The sequence below is a fragment of the Sinohyriopsis cumingii genome, chromosome 6, assembly GCF_028554795.1.
Source record: "Sinohyriopsis cumingii isolate HCF-2022 chromosome 6, ASM2855479v2, whole genome shotgun sequence".
Lineage (NCBI taxonomy): Eukaryota > Metazoa > Mollusca > Bivalvia > Unionida > Unionidae > Sinohyriopsis > Sinohyriopsis cumingii.
This window is the reverse complement of record NC_142966.1, coordinates 131,889,886-131,902,818: the sequence shown is the minus strand read 5'-3', so window position 1 is coordinate 131,902,818 and position 12,933 is coordinate 131,889,886. Positions and strand designations below refer to the sequence as shown.

At 37.8% G+C, this 12,933-nt stretch overlaps 1 protein-coding gene across 1 annotated transcript in view; it reads right to left on the bottom strand.

Moving 5' to 3' along the window:
- Positions 1–12,302, bottom strand: part of LOC149797993 (uncharacterized) — a 31,784-nt gene extending 19,482 nt beyond the window's left edge. Inside the window, exons 1-5 of the mRNA XM_089963063.1 lie at positions 10,833–12,302; positions 10,214–10,318; positions 9,612–9,810; positions 8,716–8,811; positions 6,780–6,890 (exon numbers count right to left, since the gene is read on the bottom strand). Of these exons, the coding sequence (XP_089819189.1) occupies positions 6,780–6,890; positions 8,716–8,811; positions 9,612–9,810; positions 10,214–10,318; positions 10,833–11,578 (1,257 nt within the window). The 5' untranslated portion in view covers positions 11,579–12,302. The remainder of the gene's footprint in view (positions 1–6,779; positions 6,891–8,715; positions 8,812–9,611; positions 9,811–10,213; positions 10,319–10,832) is intronic.
- Between the last annotated feature and the right edge of the window lie 631 nt (positions 12,303–12,933).

Sequence of the window (12,933 nt, the reverse complement as noted above, 5' to 3'; positions counted from 1 at the left end):
ATATGTCACTCAACGATACACTCAGATTCCAAAAGTAATTAGAGACAACTGTAATATTCTTGCTGTGTTCAACGGCGTTGATACACACACGCTACGAAATATTTGGCAGACATGGTGCGGCGGTGACATGGACTTTAATGTTTTTCGAAACTTTTTTAGTCATGCTCAGTCGACCCCACATGGATTCGTAACGATAAATTTACATGATCCTCGGACACGATATCGTATCGGACTTGACCAAATATTCGGTTAGTTGTAAATAATTTTCATTGTAAGCAGCAGAGGGGGCAATGACATCGACGCGGTCGTCGATGTGCTTACCGGACGCTGACGACGCTGGGGGTCGGCGCGCAGAAGGTGTTAATTAAACCAAATGACGTTTGGACGATCCCCCAACGACGACGTCGTTTTTTTTTTACCAGGCGCTGACGACACTAGATCGTTGAGTGCAGAAAGTAATAATTAAGCAAAATAACGATTGGACAAAATGTCGGATTCGCCCCCTCTGCTGCTGAACTTGCGAACTGCCGCATCCGAGGTGGACGCTCTAACCACTAGGCTACCGGATCGGTTCTGTGCTAATGTATGCACTGACTTGGCAAGAGGCACACCATTCTCTTGAACGACATAGCTTTTTGTCTCATTGTTGTAAAGGAAAAGTAATGCAATGGGAAATGGAGAGTAAAGTTCCAAATGACAACCACTGCTATTTAAAATAAACAAAAGAACGGAAAATGCACCAATTTACATTGACATGCAAAATACGTAGTTTGTCCTTAAGCAGTAATGGTGCTACATACTTTCGAGAAGAGCAATATTGGGTACTGTGGAACACGAGGTCAATCAACCATATTCCATAGGTTTGCTCGCATGGGCTGTTATGGTATTTAACATGATGAGTCGTTATGGGACAAAATAAATTTAACGCTATAGGGCGATTTGTGCCATAAAGAGAAATGGAATGTTAAAAGTGTCCCTCCTCCATGTTGAAATATTTATGGGAGACAGCTGGAAATGGAATCTTGCAAATGTGTCCATAGATGTAACCTTAGGGATCGACTTGGGGTACAGCCACGTGTAGTGACTAATACTCAGTCGTCTACTATCTAACATCCCACTTTTACTGTCCAACGCGGCGTCAGTAGTTTACCAATACTCACGACAAACATTCTAACACGCCTACATTACACCACATTACACTGTCCAACACCCCAACACTTACTATCCAATACGACGAGCGTAGTGATCAATTCTTGCTCGACTACAATCACACACCCAATATAATATTATCCGCATTTACTATCCAACAAGCCGATGTGTATTGACCGAATCCCTACTTCTACTATCCATTGAAACGGGTAGGATCGCATACAGATATTATCATACGTCATAGAGTCGGAGTGTTTATCTACACAATATGCCTACAAACATACTATCGTACAAGACGGAGTGTGTCTGTGATTTCGATTTTTCACGTAGCTTTAACAGTCTTTCAGTCATATCGCAACGATGTCTGCAGTGAGGCAGCTTATAGTGATGTCTAGTGCAGAGGAATCAAGCCGCAGATATGTGACATGATGTCCCACCCAGTAACATTATCCTGACACCAGGCCAACCAGTCCTAGCACTAATCTCTTAATGTTGAGCGAATGGCGAGCTTTTGGTAAGACTCACGCCTGGTTTCGAACCCGCAACCTCTGTCATCCTAGACGGACGCTCTAATCACTTAGGCCACTAGAAGGGTCTGCAAGACGTGGAGGAGGTTTTAAATTTGTTTCTGATGGCTGTGAACAGACATACGCATACATACAGACACAAGGGGCAAAGTTTTAGCATTATCTTCGACCGCACTGGAGGCCTAGTGGTTAGAGTGTCCGCCTTAGAAGCTGGAGGTTATGGGTTCGAGCCCCGGCCGAGTCACACCAAAGATTTACAAAAATGGTACTAACAGCTTCCTCGCTAGGCGCTCAGCATTAAGAGGTTAGTGTTAGGACTGGTCGGCCTGGTGTCAGGATAATGTGACTGGGTGAGACACCATGCTACATACAGACATCACTATAAGCTCCCACACTGCAGACATCGTAGCGATATGACTGAAAAATTGTTAAAGCTACATTAAAAATCCTAATCCCCCCCCCCACAGCATTATGTTTCATTTTGAACAGATCTGGTAAATCCTAATAAAGGTAGTTAACATAGCTTTACTAAATAGGGGAAAACACATATGATGCTGCTTAACAATGCTTCTTTGCAAGCTTTCAGTCACTCCATAGACTAATAACGGATGCACATCTGAGGTTCCATCGACGTCGTATCGTGTTTAGAGTGATGGCCATAGCTAACGAGTCCAAAACAAAAATCGAAGAAGTCAGACTTTACATGTGACATGTGGAATGCTTACCTAAAGCTCGAATCAGTCAAACTCTGAGTAGAACGACAGTGACGTATCTTCTACGACGAACAGAGGTCAAAACCTGCACCCGAAAAATAATTACTTGAGATTTTCTTTTACTCTGTGTGAAGCTATATGACAATTAGGAACCGACATTAACCATGTTATTTCGTACGACGACTGTGCATGAGAAATGCTTTGTGGGAATTTGATTTCACTTCAGACCAAGACAACGACGAAGGACATTTAAATCCTAAATATCAGGCAAACTCCGTATGGAACTTCAATTTGTACTGGTTCTGATGAACACATCGAACGTCATATTGAATCCAGGATCCGACGGTACTCTGGAACTTTTTAAGTTTGAGAGAGGTGATCCGAGATTATTACAAAATATGAAACACGAATCCATACAGACAGACAAAGATAATGTTTTCTATCCAGAATAGAAGTCTACAAGTAAGGGAAAAGAAGACAAAGACACATTCATGATCTCAAGATGGCCAGAACAAGGACATTACCTAGCCTCCTGGTTTTCCTGCCACCAGGCTGAAAGAATCAACCAGAGAACACTATGATGGTTGTCGAAACGATCATTGCAGTCAGAAACAAAACGACAAATATTTGATGATGTGTCAGTAAGAAAGCTGGTATTGTACCTGGCTCCTCATCTCCAAAGAGAACGTCTTGAAAGTGGGTTACAAAAACTTGAATGGTCTATTCCTACCTCAACTGACTTCTTTTGAAACGAAACGCAACAAAGCTCTCTTACCATTGATTACGGAGACTTCCTGTCCATCATTGTACTTGACAGAGCCTTTCAAGGAAAACATCAAGTGTTAACTCATGATTGATCATTTCCTTTGACAACTATGCCTGGGACATGCATTACTTTCTGATTTGCAGTTCATACAGATTTTCTTAGAATCCAGTAGTGGGTGCTAAATTTCAACTCCCTTGTCGAAAACCTAAATGCTTCAAGTTTTTATCATCGACACGGATGACAGTCATCGCCTAGGATCCCGTTGGATAATCATGTACTTTTACAATGACCACAGTGTTGTTTAATTTGATTATTATGGATTAGCTCCTCTGGAAGACAATATAATCTACTGTATGAGAAGTAATCCGATATTTACTCCAGTCAATGATGTGAGATTATAAGGATTAGTTTCGATTGTGTGGATAATATTGTATGTGTTTTCTTCATCAAAACAGACTTGGTTTCTCTTTAGAATGTGTATCGACATGACTGGAACGTGAAATCTTGAAATGATTACATAAAGAAAGGTAGTTTTGTGAACATTGTGGCTATCTAGTTTCCTTAGTACAGAAAAGTAGTGTGCGCCGATAACAACATGACACTGTACTAGGTCAATGGAAGTCTAATCTTGCTCTGTAACTTTGTCAACCTTGCAAATACGTTTGTGTTTATTGTTTGGAATTTATACATGAAGAGGAAGTGACTAGCCCTAACCCTTTCTCTTTGTCAGTTTGATTGAATGTATAAGTTAGCGTGGCTGATGCAAATAAATATTGATTTAGAAGAAAATGGCGTTGATTTGTTTTGGTTTTTTTATTAAAAAAAAACGAAACATGTCTTTTTGGCACGATCTTTCACATTCTTTCTGTCGATCTTTAAATTTGTAAAAGTAAAATGTTTTCTTCGCATCTGCGTACCGAATTTGTGGAACATTTCCCTTCATGTCCGTGCTTTTAACAGAAACTGGTGCTTTAATCAGTTATGTCATATAAGAAAATGAGCGAAAACATTGTCAACAGGTTAGCTGATGCCCTAGTACGCATGCACGAGGTATAGCACCAGCTGACTAAAGAAAATCGGACACGAAAAAAGCCATATTCCTCATATTACCACAAGACCTTCTTGAAGATGTCATACGAGAGAAAAGAGAAAAATGAAATGAATACATAGGAAGAGAAAAAGAAACAGTATTAGCAGGTTGATGATGAAGATGAATAGAAGATAGAGATAGATGCGGTCACCATCTTTTACAAATGAAATGACTCTGCGCTGTAGTGAGAACCATGGTAAGGCCTAGCTGTTCTGGACATCGTCGATAACATCTTAATGGTCCAGGACAACAATAAAGGGCACTTTCAGGACCATCCACATCTCTTAGAAAAGAGATACTTCTGAACCATTGCCGTATATTGTGTGCTTGCATGTTTGTACATATCTGCAACAACCAAACCCGGGTCTCAGTATAGTACATTCGTTTGTGTACAAACATGTATACCCTTGTGCATCATAAGGCTCCCAGTCTCAATAATAATAGATTTCTGTGAAAAAAGAATCTTTTTTTTATATCTACGTGATTCCTCTTGACATGCATTCTGTACAACACCTAGGAATGTTTTCCTTTACATCCGCGTCTCCACTTTGCAGCCTGTTTTCATTCACTTCCGAGCTCAAAGAATACAATGCAGAGTGTTCGCCATTCTTTTAGTTCACCGTCGATACTGTACAGAGCGAAGAATAAAGGTAAAGGATGGTAGAACACAACAAAGTTGGAAAGTTAAGATAGATCCTTAATTTAATGGACAGATTGGGTCTGGTAGAGAAAATGGAGGAACGATAATCCCAATGAAAATAGCAAAGAACCTCATTATTAGACTGATTACAGGAGAAAATTAAAAAGATAAAGAAAGTATGGAATGAAGATTGGAGCGAAAGGGAGCGCCAGAGGATGGAGAGGGAATTCTCGCTCCTCAACGAAATATGGATGGTGTGCAAAAGAGGCTGCAAAAGAGTGAAGTAGAGAGGCAGCAGCCAATAATAATAACAGAAACAACAACCACCCCTCATTATTTATTATGATGATGAGGAGGAGGAGCGGGAGATGGAGGCAAACAAACCTATTTTATGACCAATCTCTCCTTCTCCTCAACAAAAGTGTATTAGCCCTTGCTGTAGAACCAGGCCTTAGAACCGCAGTTGTCCTGGTTATGGATAAACATCCACGATCCAGGATAACACGGAACGACCATTCCATGGTCACCCAAATCCCTTCGAAACTATATTAATCAGTCATTGCCTCTATGTGTGTGTTTGTATGTTTGTTCATTTTATGTCTGTTCACAAACAACTAAACTAAAGACCCCTTACCTCTCTCCTGTGATAGTATACTTTTGTGAGCATCGTGTTTATATAACCTCACCTACCATTTTGGGGATAGTATGTATGGGGCGTTAGATATTAGATGACTAAGTATTGATCACTACGCATTGCCTTTTGGATAGTGTGATCGATAGTAGAAGACGTAGTATTAGTCACTACAATATGAGTACTAGACAGTACATGTTGGATATTGGATAGTATGTTGGGTGTATTGGTTATTACAAACGGCTTTTGCCACGTATGGACCCATAATGTTAAACCTATGGACAAAGTTTCAACATTGCATTTCCCTCTGTGCCCCATACATTTTTCAAAATGGAGGAGTCACATTTTTAACATTACATTTCCCCTTGTACCCAATATTGCCCCATCATGTTAGATTCCGATTTTGCCAGATATTAATACATGTTATTAAATCCCGTATCCCCCATAACAGCACATACGTGGCAACTGGCGGGAATAATGTTGGTTCCCATTGTGCACCATAATACCCTATGTTACTACAGGTAATACAAAAACTTTAAGTCAAAAAGATTTTAACATAATAGGGCCCACTGCATAAATGGGGATATCCTTAACCTTTCTCCGCCAAATCGAGAACGAAACCTTGAATTAATTCGTTATCGATGAGAAAGATATTCGGAACTACTTTTGTTAATACGGCACAATAAGGCGGCGAAAGCGTACAAAATCACACTCAGAACATGATTGACCTTGTCTGTTGGAACATGTTTTGCTGTGGTGCACTCCTTCGAAGGCAAATCACCAAACTCATCAACTTTATGTGTATTCTCCATCTACATCTGAGGTTATTTCTCAACCTGACGAAATTGGCAGAGCGATGTTTCAATTGCCCACTTCAGGTGTAGTTTTTGAGCGATGAAGAGTGATCTTGACTTCAGTGGACGGGATGCCATCGTCAGGTGTCATTTACAGCACACGAAATCATGTGATCTAGAGTGTGGCATTTAATAGCCCAAATTGTAGTCCGGCATTTAATTAACAGCGGAAGTTTGCTAATTGGACGATTTATATTATTTCATATCCTGGCTTGCGACAGGTATCGTTTACATTACACCAAGCAATCCGACTTGTTGTTGTTGGTCTTTTTTTTTTGACAGTTCAATATTTTAATTTGATAGAGAAAACTACATTGTGTAAGAAACCTTATTTGTGCAGGTACATAATACGTACAGTGAAAGAAAAACTAAAGAATATAGACAAGAAGCGATGTGCACGTTATCGTACCTGTTTTAGTTTTGGAACGGATACCATGGCAACACGTTGCCTCAGTTCTCGTAGAGAAAAAAGTACGCTATCCAATAGTTCCCTTTCTTCTTCACCAATTTGGTCATCTTCCTGTGAGAGTCAATCATGCATTCAATTCAATTCATTGTCATTAGAAGTTTACATAAATCTTTTTTTTTAGGTAGAAAGTAAGAAAGGGATATACTCGCACAGCCTGCTAATACAGTCCAGTTAATTTTCCAGGCATATAGTCTGTAAATAAATGCTTAATACTACATGTTAACATTTATATCTTATCTCATTGTCTCCACTGTCTTTTTGTCTCCATGATTCCGCAGACAATGTGGATATTGCGATTACACCTGTTCATCCGACTACTCGCAAGTGACCAAGATTACGATTGCTTCTTATCTCAACTACTTTAAGTATTTTATTAAAATTTTTTAGGTCAAATAAGTGGTTAAGCTGAACTTTCATAAAGGTCCTGTTCTTTATTTTTTATTTCCTTGATCTGCTTCAATTTGGACTTAATTGTCTTCAAAGAAATATCAAACGATTTATTTACAGAATTCAGCGCGTTGCCATTTCTCCTTCCAAATTAAAATTGCTAAACTATTTTATTGATACTTCATACACTAAATAGGTGGTTGCTGTTTTTGGTCTCTGCCTCGTTTTCTTTTTCTCGAAAACATGTCAAAAAGGGTGTGTATTACAGAATCATGTTTCGGAAGAATTCTGTGATAGCTTCTCTGCCGCCATTTCTTGGAGCTTTTGCAGGCTAATTAACTAACTTTTACAGGTGTTCAGGAAGGTTGTACATTTTCTTCTGATTCATTCTTCGGGCAATATCCATGAGAAAATAACTGTCACGTTTAGATGTGCAATAAGTTTTTTTTTAGCACTTTTTGTTTAAGATTTATCGAACAATTGTGTATAGCAAGAGGACCCGTGGTTGATATGTTTTTGTAAAACGTCTTGAAGGATCCTACTTAATATTTACAGGCCATATCATTGGTTGTGAAACATTCATATTCCGTTTTTTTTTCGGGGGTGGGAGGGTTGGGTTTGGTTGGGTGAGGTTTCGCGTCATGCCACTGGCTCTTATGCTGAAATTGTATAAAAACAAATTTTAAACTACAAGACATACAGGTCATGTATGAGTTCAGTGCCGACTACTTTAGTAATGAGTAAAAAATATTTAGAGCAACGATTATTCACTTTATTTTTATCCTCCTACATTGAAATGTCATTATATATAGACGCCACAAGAAATATATGGGGCATAATCAGTTTTAAGGTTCGTGGACGTTTTTGCACAAGGTCAACCTAAAGGAGTGATCCAGTACAAACTAGACTGAATGTCGCGCGCTGTGATGTCACACGAAAGATTGTCATTACTTCTAAAAGGATATATAAACAGTTTACCGATATTTGGTAATTAATCTCTGTCGTTGATACAGCTGTGCAACAAGAGACAATAAGATCTTGAAAGATTCGTATCTGTGGCTACATCTACATCTTGTTTCAGGTAGCTATTATCAAATAGGTACCATCGTACGTACCAAGATTGTTTCATTTATATATACATAATCATTCTAGTTTCTATCACTTCCATTATCTATTTGTAGAAAATACTCGAAGAAACCTCCTCACCCTGTAATATGCATTTTTATGCACTCTTGTTCACATCAAGGCAGATTACAATTATTTTGCATTTCTCTCAGTACACTCAGTTTTAAAACCGAATTAATCAGTCAAGTAGATATTTTCTGCTATTAATAATAAAATTTACAAAACGAACATAATATTTTTTTCGTCTGACTTGGAAAAAAAGTAAAATGCTCGTCCAGCCCCTGGGTTCAGACTCCCCTCCCCCGATCCACTCCCCGATAAATGTTTCTGCAACTTTAAAGATTCAGAAATGACAATTACGTACCGCAGATCCAGTGGGAAATAGCATTTCCTTTCTTAAGGATTTGCTTAGTGTTGCGAACTGATCCTTTGATGCTTTTGCACAATTTTGAAAGGAGATCTGAAAAAAAAATGAGTTAAAGAAGTCAAAACATTTCAAGGCAGAGTATGTCACTATTAATTAACTTTTGTCGTTCCTAATTTTCACAATTACTTTTTGTGACCATTTGTATCATTTTAAAGTGTGCATTTCATGACTGATCCAGCTCTTTCAAATATCTTCTTTTATGCTTCGAAACCTTTGAATGTGACTAATATTACAAAAAGAAAGACAATGAATTTTACTCATAAAACCTGAAAATAATTAACTTAATTAGATACTCTTTTCTCAGTAGATTTTAATTGCAACAGATCAAACTGACCTTTGAATACAATATAATTATCTACCATAAAGCGCATTTAGATAATTGAATTTGTGTACACCAACTCGTAGATCATTGTGTGAGGAATTCGTATATGTTTCCTGAAACTTTGGAGGCGTTTCTTTGGCATTTGAACCTAGATAATTTTCGCGACCTTTTCTCAACTTAAGTCCATCTTTACAGGAAGACTTTAGATACACTTTTGGTTAATTTGAAAATGGAATACTAATCTGACATTTGCAACGTATTAAGAGAGAGAGAGAGAGAGAGAGAGAGAGAGAGAGAGAGAGAGAGAGAGAGAGGATGGGTGTTGGGTTATAAGAAGGTTTAAAAACAACAACACAGATATAAAAAAAAAAACAACTCACAATGTACATAGAAGATGATTACACAGTCGATATGTTTGCTACAAATGTTACTGACAGCCAGTTTAACTTGGGAACAATTTTCTATTTTTAATCATTCCATGTTTATTTAATTTAATCAACAGCAATCTTACCATTATAATTTCCAGCAGAACATGAATTCTCTGCTCCTCTGAGGTATCAGTTTCTGACATTTCCTGATAAGCATCTGTCCATTCATTGTCGTACAACTCAGATAATTTTTCTGCGAGTTTAGTCGGCCGGTTGTTGTTGCCCAAGTAAGTTATATTCGGATTTCCATCTCGCAGTTTCTCACTCGCGATGAGACTTAATCTGAATGACAAAAAGTAATGACATACAAGAACATTGAAACGAGTTTCAAGATTAATGGATATTCTAGTGTAGGCCACATGAGTTATCTGCAAATTGCTTAGCAACCTTTATTAAAATACACATTCATCAGGCTATGTCTGTCTAGAGCATTTAGGGAAAGAAGGATCTTATTTGGTTTTGAATGTAAAGGAGTAACGATAATAAATAAATAGTATTTGTAAAGCAGTTTTAGATGATTAGGGCATTAGAAATAGGAGTACTAAATACCAAAATATTATGAATGGATAAATTGTTGGGACAGAACCGAAAATTGGATTAGCTCACTTTCACTATTTTAGAGGGTATTGAACTGAAGCGTGAATTGGATGTATATCTTAAAAGAGAGAGTAAATTAACATTTTACCTTCTGAGTAATTCGTCATTCATTTGTTTCAGCTTTTGATTTCCATCCGTAAGAGATGTTATCGTTTCTTTTAATTGCTTTATTTCTATCCTTTCCTCGGGTTTCCTAAAAGTTAAAATAGATGAATATAAACCTGATCGAGCAACTAAAAGCTACAATTTCTAATCAGTATATTTACAGTGTAGCTAAAGAAGATTATGTCATGAACATTAGGTATTAAAAATTTCATAGTTTTCTCTTTCTCCTAGCTATGACTTATTCTGTGGTGTCAACTATTAACTCCTTAAATCTTTCAAAATATTTATAACGGGTAATCTCAGCTTTTTTCTTCTTTCCAATAGGATGTTTATATCAAAACACTAAAATATAAACTAACGTTTACATTTCTGACAAAGGTTATTAAACTAAACACAGCTTGTGTCATTTTCATACGCCGAGGAAGAACTGTTGTTACAGCATATGTTCTATTCAGGGCGTAGTCCATAGCATAAGTGGATTCATATTTTACACAAACTGATATCCAGAATACGTCAAAATCTTATGTATTGGTTAAAATGCAAGATTACTCATTTGAATACCGTATTATCGCCTTCCAACCATAATTACTATGATTACATACACATCTTTCGATGGCCTTGGAATCTCATCAGCGTCTTCCTGAGATTTTCCAGGTCGAACATCATTTTTATTGTTTCTTCCATTCGATGTCGAGACATTAGTTTTCTCTTTAATCTGTTTTGGTGATGGCGATTTCACCTGTTTATCCGCACCTTCCTTGCGCTTTGCACTCGTTGATTTTACCTTAAGTTCTATATCCGTCTTCTGGAATTGGCCAACATTTACTAATTTGTCTGATTTTTCAGTTCCAGCTTTATGACTATCGAAGTGATTCGAAGTCTGAACAGATTTATAGAAAGTTTTCGACATCTGGGTCACCAGTTTTGGGTCATCCATGCGTGATGCTTCTGAAAGACACTCTGTAGGTGAATGAGATGTTACAATAGGTAGATGGACGTCAATATGACGAACCTCTTTTCTACTTCCCGTACTGCCACTAATATCATTCATTACTGGTTCGTGTCTTTCTTGGTTACTAGCATGACCTAACTTGTATGTTGCTTTTGAAGGATCAGACGAGATTCCATGATGATTTCCTGACTCTACGCTGCTAGCGCCATCATTCCTAGCCAAACTGTTTCCACTCTGAGGCAGTACGTTTTCCGTAATATTGGTACTCGTATCTGTACTTTGTTTCTCGTTGCTCACATTTACGATGTCTCTATCTTTAGTCGCCGTATCTTCTGTTTTGGACATACTTCCCGACTTAGGAGTAGAGTTTGGTCTATTTTTATTATCCTTGTGCATGCCATCTTTTGACAATTCGTTAGATTTCTTTTCTTGTTGGTTATCGAGAGTTGTCTTCTCTTGTCTGATAGGTTTTTCTTGGTTACTTCTATGTCTTTTGCTTTTCTCATCAGTGACTTTGGTTGAAGTCGTCACAATATGATTAGCGTTGATGTCCTTCGTGACAATTATGTCTGTTTCTGTTCCACCAGGTGGTTTCTGTACATTGCTGCTAGATCGAACTTTATCAGACCTGCCTACAGCTGTAGTCCCATTTTGTTTTCCACTTTTAAAGTGTTGCGACGAAAGATTCACATTTCTTTGTTCAATACCACTGGTTGTTGTTGGTAAATGTCTTCTTTGAGAGGGTACGGGAGATTTTTTGTCACTTTGCAAAAAGTATCCCTGAGACCCAGTTTCATTGGCAAGCTGGTCCCAGTCATGTATGTTATATTCAATGATGGGTTGCAGGAAAGGTTTAGCGTATCTTTGTTCTTTCTTTGCATCTATGTTTGGGACAACGATGTTTTGATGACCACGTTTTCCACTGTTTACTCGCAAAGTTGGTACCGGCGATCTGGCCGGCGAGCTGTTTGAACTTTTTATTAGTGGACTCTCTGATTTTCTTCCTTTTTCAAAAAAGATAACACTTAACCTAGCAGTATTCAAAGATTGTGGTCGGGACAGATCAAAATAATTTTTCTGTAAAGATAATAGATAATAAATGTCAGTAATCTGTGCAAGATTATATCATTAAATTTGAATCGATTATTGATGTTACTTGTATGTATCATAAGCGTGTAGACCATAACGTGCAACTGCCTAAATTCTTAAAGCATGCAAAAATTCACTAGTTTGTATTATTGATTGATGACTTAATAGCTTTCGGTTAATAGCGTTAAATGTCGTCACTTTACTATTTCTGTGCATTCGCATGCATACATCTTAACTTCTGGAAAATACAGTTTGTTTGAGAGATGAACGGATGATAGCTGCGTGGTTACATTTACAAATGTACTGACAATGCTAAATAGACTTGTAGCAACTAAGTAAAAATATCATAAGACAGGTACATAAATAAATATAACGTATGATAATAGATACGTAATAACTTCTTAGATATTACCTCAAAGTGCACGTCCCTCTTCATTTCCTCTAAGATAATATCCAGAGATTCGCTTCCTCTTTTCAGATGAAAGTCCAGCTGGTATTTATTCATTTTGCTGGTTGTGTTCTTGAAGAAAACCGGAACAAATTCTATGAGTTCCCTTACGTTATTCAAATTTGTCCCTTTCATGCGACTGTTGTGCGCCATATTACTTAACTCCTTCCTGGACTGTCTCAGTCTCATCTCCGTTATAACGTTGAATCTTTTA